General features: G+C 47.5%; 1 protein-coding gene across 1 annotated transcript; it reads left to right on the top strand.

Annotated features, from left to right (window-relative positions):
- The first annotated feature begins 470 nt into the window (after window positions 1–470).
- Window positions 471–1,287, top strand: LOC119322650. Its single transcript, XM_037596141.1, has 2 exons — window positions 471–789; window positions 886–1,287. Exons 1-2 carry the CDS (start codon window positions 551–553, stop codon window positions 1,097–1,099), a joined length of 453 nt encoding a protein of 150 aa, XP_037452038.1. The 5' UTR covers window positions 471–550; the 3' UTR covers window positions 1,100–1,287.
- Window positions 1,288–8,545: the final 7,258 nt, after the last annotated feature.

Below are 8,545 nucleotides of genomic sequence, written 5' to 3'. Positions count from 1 at the left end.
AGCGGGAGCTGCGGAGTCGTCGGGCCGGACGACTTCGTCGCCGATGTCGACGCAGTCGCGGCCGCCATTGTCGAGCGGAGTTTGCGCGAGGAGGCGGAGCGCCGACGCCACCACGAGGAGCTCGAAGACCTCGTGTTCCAGCAGGCGGTCGCGGCCAACCTCGCCGCCAAGGAGAAGGACGACAAGTGGCGGCGCATCCGCGAGGAGCAGAGGGAGAAGTTCATCGACCTCGGTAGCTCCGGCGAGGAGGATTGAGCTCCTCCATGGCGTCATCCATGGCCGCAAACTCGCCGCCGTGAGATCTCCACCCCTTCTAGTACTAGTACTGATGTAGTATGTAGTATGAACTAGTGTTTATAGTGTTTCATCATGTAATAATATATGTAGTATGTGATAAACTACTATGGCGCAATTTCTTCCGGCAAATAGACTCCCGAACGCCGGAAAAACACAGAGACAGAGTTCCTTATCCATAACGGAAGGCATTGGGACGTCGCCTCACCCAAGCAGGCACTCCTCCAACTCGAAGATATCGTGACGTGCCGTCTCCATGGAGGCGGCTACCCTGACGATAAGCTCCCGGCGCCTGGCCTCCGCCGCCGCGCCTGCTGGGAGTGGCGCCCGCCGTGGCGCAGCGGCAGCAACCGCGCAGCGTCCAGGAGCAATGCTTCCGCGGCGTGCGCGGCGGCTCCGTGCGCTGCCGCCGGAGCTGAGCGAGATCCTCGCGCCCAAGCTGGTGCCCGGCTCGCCCGCCGACACCGGCGACGTCTCCTCGCTCATCCCGATCAGGCGAGTGCGACTGTAAACTCTGTGCCACGTACGCGGCTGGCGCTCTGGTTTTGTGGCTTTGTTTTCTGACTTTGGTGGTGGTGTGCGGGTGCGCAGTGCCGTCATGCTGCTCTTCTACTTCGTGTCCAACTGGGTGTTCCCGGCGGTGGTCATGAGGGGGATGCAGCCCACCGCCGAGGACGAAGCCGCCGCTGCAGAAGCAGAATCCATGGCGTCGTCGTCGCAGCCGCAGCGGGGGGATGCCGTGGACGGTAAGATCCGGCGCAAGGTCAAGAGGAAGAAGAGCAGAAAAGCCGCCACGGAAGCGTAACTCGAATATGCATGTCGTTAGAAAGGCCTTGCCAGAAATTCAGAATAGACTCCTCTTGTTGCTCTGATGGTATAATATCAAAAAGATCAGGACAGCAGAGTTTTTTTGTCCTCCTAGAGAAGAACAGACTGATAATCACCGAATTACTCTGTGATCAGAAATATCGGTGCTTATTTTTCTGCATCTCATATTACTATATTAGTACAAGTACTAGTAATACCACCAAACATATATCGGTTCGTGTAAATGGTGGTGAACATTTCTGGGGGGGAATGTCAGGATGTGACAAGAACGTTCTGAATCCAGGTTTAGCTAGCTGCAAAAACGTATATAAACAGAACTGATCGGTAGAACACGCTCATATATTCGCCGCAAACCTTTTGAGTTCATGTTAGTTATAGTATTTCTAGAGGAGGAAGGAGAGAGTGCCAACTAGCATAACACTCCCTCCGTCCGAAAATACTTGTCGGAGAAATATGCTTAAAAATGAATGTATCTAGAACTAAAATACATTTAGATACATTAATTATTTCGACGAGTATTTTCGGACGGAGGGGGTACATTGCTTACTGCTTGCACGACGGTGAGCTATGTTGGTCCAGCTGAAGCAAAGTATAACAGTTCAAGGTTCAGCAGAGCATTTCGCAGTTAGTTGTTGAGTTTAAGAGATTGGCACCCCCCGGAGAAAGGCAAAGAACAGCATTGGCACACGTCGTGTTCGGCTTATTTGTTTGGTCTCCAACATTATTCCCATTTACCATTCGGAGTATCGGCAGTTGTTGCCATCGACAACAACATGATGGAAAAGGCTCGAGGTAGGCACGGTTTCCTGCATTCACATAAGCATCCATCTCTGTCTCTCAGACTCCATGATACCTGTTTTTCATATAACTTGCTGAGCGGTCTCCATAGCTGTAAGAGACCACACAGTTTGTAGATAGAGTCAGTCGCACGAGATGAAATCACATGCTCAATCACCAGCCTATTGCGACCAGTCCACAATGTCCACGCCAGTGTCCCCAAGACTACCCACAAACTAGGGCGCGTCCTGGCCTCTCTGCTTAGGACCGCCTGGAACAGATCGGGGAGATTGTCATGGCACCAATCTCCACCAATCACCTCCCTGATGCAGCTCCAAAGGAAGACTGCCGCCGGGCAACGAAAGAAAATATGGTTGGAGTCTTCAGGTACGCTACATAGGGGGCATAGCCCATCCCCAGGGCTATTCCGCTTTCTAACTTCCGTACCCGAGGGTAGATGGCCCGCACCCACTGCCATAGAAAGATGCGAATCTTTAACGGAAGCTTAATCTCCCATAGAAGGGTCATTTTGGTCGGACCCGGGGTAGCTAGCAGAGCGTGATATAGGGATTTGATAGAAAAAATCCCACTTGGCTCGAGGGACCAAGAGATCGAATCTTCCTCCAGGGAAGGTGAATGGAGAGCAATACATTGGAGCATCTCGTCCCATTGGTCCCGTTCTAACGGGCCAAAAGTACAGCGGAAAGCCATAGTCCCCAAGTCAGTGAGGGGCGCATTCATGGAGAGGTGCTGCCGGACACAAATGCTAAATAGCGCGTAGAACCGTTCGACGAATGGCCTATCAACCGACCAACGGGCCAGCCAGAACAGGATATTGGTGCCCGTTCCTACCAATATGGACGATCCAATCCGAAGGACCGGCATTAGCTGGATGACCGATTGCCAAAACTGGGATCCACCCGTCCGGGAGGCAAAGGCAAGGGGTTGTCCACGCAAGTACTTTGCGCGGATGATCTGGAGCCGTAGGCCCCCATCCCCTGCCTCAATGCGCCATAGCCATTTAGAGAGCAAGGCTATGTTCATCTGCTTGGATGAGATGACTCCCAGACCGCCTTGGTCCTTTAGCTTGCAAACCTCGGACCATTTCACCATGTGATATTTTTGTCTATTGTCCGGTCCTACCCAGAAGAACCGAGACAAGTATTTAGCGATTTCCTGGTGAAGGGATTCATGCAAACTATAGAATCCCATTAAGTACATAAGCAAGCTAACTAGGAAGGAGTTCATCAACACGACCCGGGTCGCCTTGGATAGCCACCGCCCTTGCCATGGTTCGACCCTGTGGTGAAGTTTGGTCACCGTGGGGCGAAGATCCTTCGCCTGGAGGCGGGAGTCGCTAATCAGTAGGCCAAGGTAGGAGGTCGGGAACGATCCTAGGCGGCAGTTAAGCATATTGGCTATGCGCCGGGATTCCTCCCCTGAGTAGCCTAGCAGCATTACTTCGCTCTTGGCAAAGTTTATTGTCAGTCCTGACATCTCTTGAAAACACAAGAGTATGAACTTCAGATTTTGAATGTCAGTGTCCGAGCCCTCGACCATGAGAATGGTGTCATCTACATATTGAAGATGTGTAATGTCCCCCATCACCGACTAGGTGCGGGCAGATCCCCGTGATATGGCCAGCCCTTCGTGCTTTGTCCAAGATTGTCGCAAGCGCATCAACAATCAGGTTAAACAGGAAAGGGGACAGGGGATCGCCTTGGCGCATCCCCTGGGCAGTGCGGAAGTAGGAGCCAACTTCCTTGTTGATCTTCACTGCCGTGCGGCCAGACATAACCAACTGCATCACCCTAGCTATCCAATGTAGGTCGAACCCACGCTTCTCCATGACCTCACGGAGAAAGGACCAATGAACCATATCATAGGCTTTATGGAAGTCAATCTTGAAGAAAACAACTCGGAGGTGTTTTCTCTTGACCTCATGGAGGATCTCGTGAAGTACTAGGACCCCATTGAGTATGAATCGTCTCTTCGTGAAAATCGATTGGTTCGGGTGATGGATTCATGGAGCCAAAAGAGCCGCCCTAGTGGCGTACCCCTTGGCCAGAATCCGGAAGATCACGTTAATGACCATGATAGGGCGGAAGTGTCAAATATCTGATTCCCCCTGGACCTTAGGGATCAGAGAGATGATACCATAGTTAAGGCGGAACACATCAAGGGTCCCCCTCGAAAATTCTAGGAATAGAGCCAGAATCTCGCCCTTGATGGTGGGCGAGAAGACCTGAAAAAATGGACCGGGAGGCCGTCCGGGCCCGGGGCGGAGGCCGGGTTCATGGACTTGACAATGGCCTCCACCTCCATTTCTTCAAAGGGGGTAAGAAGAGACTGGTTCTCTTCGGGAGAGACGCGAAGATGCTCATCCCAAAAGTTCTCCGCTAGAGCAAGGCCCCCTCGAGCTCGAGCAGAAAACAGGGATGTATAGAACTCGTCAACATGCGCTCGAATCTCGTCCAAGTCCTGTAACAACCGCTCCCCGTCCCAAAGGATGGGGACGGTGCACCGCCGCCTATGGCCGTTGGCAATGGCCTAAAAATATGTCGTGTTGGCATCACCAAAGAGGATCCAATTGAAAGAGCCGCGCTGGCGCCAATATTCTTCTTCTCTCGCATAGATGTCAGTCAAGGTATCTTCCAGGCTATACCAAAGTGGCCACTCCTCTGAAGATAGACCCGGGCCGTCAGCGCGCATGTCAAGTGCCCGAATCTCCATGAGCAGAGCCTGCTTCTGGACCCGCAGGTCCTGCCCAATGTTTGCGCCCCAGCCCTTCATGAATTGCCTGGAGCGTTTGGCCAAATGATGCCAATCGTCTATTACTGGCATGGCTCGGTGAGGTTCAGCTCGGGCCGCAATCCAATGGTCTTTGACCGCCGCTATGAATCCCCGTTGGCGAAGCCAGAATGCCTTGAACCGAAATTGGGGAGGGGGCGAGGATGCTCATACATGGATGATAGTAAGAGGGGTACATGATCGGACCCAATCCGCGTGATGGCCTGGAGAGTAGCTAAAGGGAACCAAAGTTCCCAGTCAGGGGATACAAATACCCGGTCAAGGACACTTCGGGTCAGGTTCGCCTGTTTATTTGTCCAGGTGACTCGAGCCCCCACTCTATCTAACTCCCGGAGCTCGAGGTCTGCAATCCAGTCATTAAAGCATTGCATGCCTGACTGGTCAACTCGTCCATTATTCTTGTCAGCTACGGAGCGGAGAAGGTTGAAGTTACCCCCAACGACCACGGGGAGAGTAGCCGCCCTAATCTTGGCGTGCAACTTAGCTAGGAACGCGGTGGAACGGATGTGGTCAGCCGGGCCATAGACGATAATCACTCCCCATTTGAAGTTAACTGCCCTCTGATACGTCTCCAATGTATCTATAATTTTTGATTGTTCCATGCTATTATATTACCTGTTTTGGATGTTTATGGGCTTTATTTTATACATTATTATCATTTTTGGTACTAACCTACTAACCGGAGACCCAACCCGTATTGCTGTTTTTTTGTCTATTTCAGTATTTCGAAGGAAAGGAATATCAAATGGAGTCCAAACGGAATGAAACCTTCGGAAGCGTGATTTTTGGAATGAACGTGATCCATAGGACTTGGAGTGCAAGTCAAGAAGTAGCCAAGGAAGCCACGAGAGGGTAGGGCGCGCCCCCTGTCTCGTGGGCCCCTCGGGCGGCCACCGATGTACTTCTTCCTCCTATATAAGCCTACATACCCCGAAAACATCCAGGGAGCACCCGAAACACAATTTCCACCGCCGTAACCTTCTATATCTGTGAGATCCCATCTTGGAGCCATCACCGGCGTTCTGCGGGAGAGGGATTCCACCATGGAGGGCTTCTACATCAACACCATAGCCCCTCCGATGAGTTGTGAGTAGTTTACCACAGACCTTCGGGTCCATAGTTATTAGCTAGTTGGATTTTTCTCTCTTTTTTGGGTCTCAATACAATGTTCTCCCCCTTTCTTGTGGAGATCTATTCGATGTAATCTGTTTTTGCGGTGTGTTTGTCGAGATCCGATGAATTGTGAGTTTATGATCAAGTTTATCTATGGATAATAATTGAATCTTCTCTGAATTCTTTTATATGTTTGAGTTATCTTTGCAAGTCTCTTCGAAATATCGTTTTGGTTTGGCCTACTAGATTGATCTTTCTTGCCATGGGAGAAGTGCTTAGTTTTGGGTTCAGTCCTGCGGTGTTCTTACCCAGTGACAGAAAGGGTTGCAAGACATGTATTGTATTGTTGCCATCGAGGATAAAAAGATGGGGTTTATATCATATTGCTTGAGTTTATCCCTCTACATCATGTCATCTTTCTTAACGTGTTACTTTGTTCTTATCAACTTAATACTCTAGATGCATGCTGGATAGCGGTCGATGTGTGGAGTAATAGTAGTAGATGCAGGCAGGAGTCCGTCTACTTGTTGCGGACGTGATGCCTATATACATGATCATGCCTAGATAATCTCATAATTATTCGTTTTTCTATCAATTGCTCGATAGTAATTTGTTCACCCACCGTAATACTTATGCTCTTGAGAGAAGCCTCTAGTGAAACCTATCCCCCGGGTCTATCTCTTATCATATTTGTTTCCAATCTACTTTTATTTGCATCTTTATTTTCTGCATCTATATTATAAAATACCAAAAATATATTTATCTTATCATATTATCTCTACCAGATCTCACTTTCGCAAGTGGTCGTGAAGGGATTGACAACCCCTTTATCGCGTTGGTTGCGAGTTCTTTGTTTGTTTGTGTAAGTTCGTGGGACTTGTTGAGGAGCCTCCTACTGGATTGACCTTGCTTCTCAAAAACTGAGGGAAATACTTACACTACTGTGCTGCATCACCCTTTCCTCTTCAAGGAAAACCAACGCAAGCTCAAGACGTAGCAAGAAGGATTTCTGGTGCCGTTGCCGGGGAGGTCTTCGCTCAAGTCAAGACATACCAAGTACCCATCACAAACTCATCTCCCTCGCATTTACATTATTTGCCATTTGCATCTCGTTTTCCTCTCCCCCACTTCACCTTTGCCGTTTTATTCGCCCTCTCTTTCCCAATCTCCTCTCTTTTCCGCTTGCCTTTTTCTTCCCCTCTCTTTCGCTTACCGTTTTCTGTTTGCTTGTGTGTTGGATTACTTGTTGCCATGGCGCAAGATAATACCAAATTGTGTGACTTCTCGAACACCAACAATAATGATTTCCTTAGCACTCCGATTGCTCCTCTTAATGATGTTCAGTCTTGTGAAATCAATACCGCTTTGCTGAATCTTGTTATGAAAGATCAATTTGCCGGCCTTCCTAGTGAAGATGCCGCTACTCATCTAAAAAACTTTGTTGATTTGTGTGATATGCAAAAGAAGAAAGATACGAACAATGATATTGTTAAATTGAAGCTATTTCCATTTTCGCTTAGAGATCGTGCTAAAGTTTGGTTTTCGTCTTTGCCTAAAAATAGTATTGATTCTTGGAACAAGTGCAAAGATGCTTTTATCTCTAAGTATTTTCCTCCTGCTAAGATCATCACTCTTAGGAACGATGTTATGAATTTTAAACAACTTGATCATGAGCATGTTGCCCAATCTTGGGAAAGAATGAAGTTGATAATTCGCAATTGCCCTACTCATGGTTTGAATTTGTGGATGATCATACAAAACTTTTAGGCTGGTTTGAACTTTGCTTCTAGATATCTTTTAGATTCGGCCGCCGGAGACACGTTTATGGAAATCACTTTAGGAGATGCTACAAAACTTCTTGATAATATTACGGCTAATTACTCTCAATGGCATACCGAACGATCTACTAGTAAAAAAGTGCATGCTATAGAAGAAATTAATGTTTTGGGTGGAAAGCTGGATGAGCTTATGAGATTGTTTGCTACTAAGAGTTCTTCTATTGATCCCAATGATATGCCTTTATCTACCTTGATTGAGAATAATAATGAATCTGTGGATGTGAATTTTGTTGGTAGGAATAGTTTTGGAAACAATGCTTATAGAGGAAACTTTAATTCTAGACCATTCCCTAGCAATTCCTCTAATAATTATGGAAATTCCTACAATAATTCTTATGGTAATTTTAATAAGGTGCCCTCCGATTTTGAGAATAGTGTGAAATAATTTATGATTTCTCAAAAGAATTTTAATGCTTTGCCTGAAGAAAAATTGCTCAAAGTTGATGATTTGGCTAGGAATGTTGATAGACTTTCCCTTGATGTTGATTCTCTCAAACTTAGATCTTCTCCTCCTAAGCATGATATCAATGAGTCTCTCAAAGCAATGAGAATTTCCAATGACGAGTGCAAGGAAAGAACCGCTAGATTGCGTGCTAAGAAAGATAGCTTTATAAAAGCGTGTTCTTCTAGTTTCCATGAAAATAATGATGAAGATCTTAAAGTTATTGATGTGTCCCCTATTAGATCTTTGTTTTGCAATATGAATCTTGAAAATAATGGGACTGGAGATGAGTCAACTTTATTTAGAAGGCGTCCCAAGAATTCGGAGTTTTTAGATATTGATACTAAACTTGGTAAAAGTGGGATTGGAGAGGTCATGACTTTAAATAGCATTGAACCCACTATCTCGGATTTCAAGGAATTTGATTATGATAATTGTTCTT

The sequence above is a fragment of the Triticum dicoccoides genome, chromosome 1B (assembly GCF_002162155.2).
Source record: "Triticum dicoccoides isolate Atlit2015 ecotype Zavitan chromosome 1B, WEW_v2.0, whole genome shotgun sequence".
Classification (NCBI taxonomy): Eukaryota; Viridiplantae; Streptophyta; class Magnoliopsida; order Poales; family Poaceae; genus Triticum; species Triticum dicoccoides.
The sequence above is the reverse complement of the archived record's forward strand: the minus strand, read 5'-3'. Positions and strand labels throughout refer to the sequence as shown.

Bases quoted from the DNA above. Each gene is read 5' to 3' on its own strand.
- LOC119322650 (XM_037596141.1), top strand. From the start codon at position 551: ATGGAGGCGGCTACCCTGACGATAAGCTCCCGGCGCCTGGCCTCCGCC. The intron at 790-885 runs GCGAGTGCGACT...GCGGGTGCGCAG, and splicing joins TCCTCGCTCATCCCGATCAG to TGCCGTCATGCTGCTCTTCT.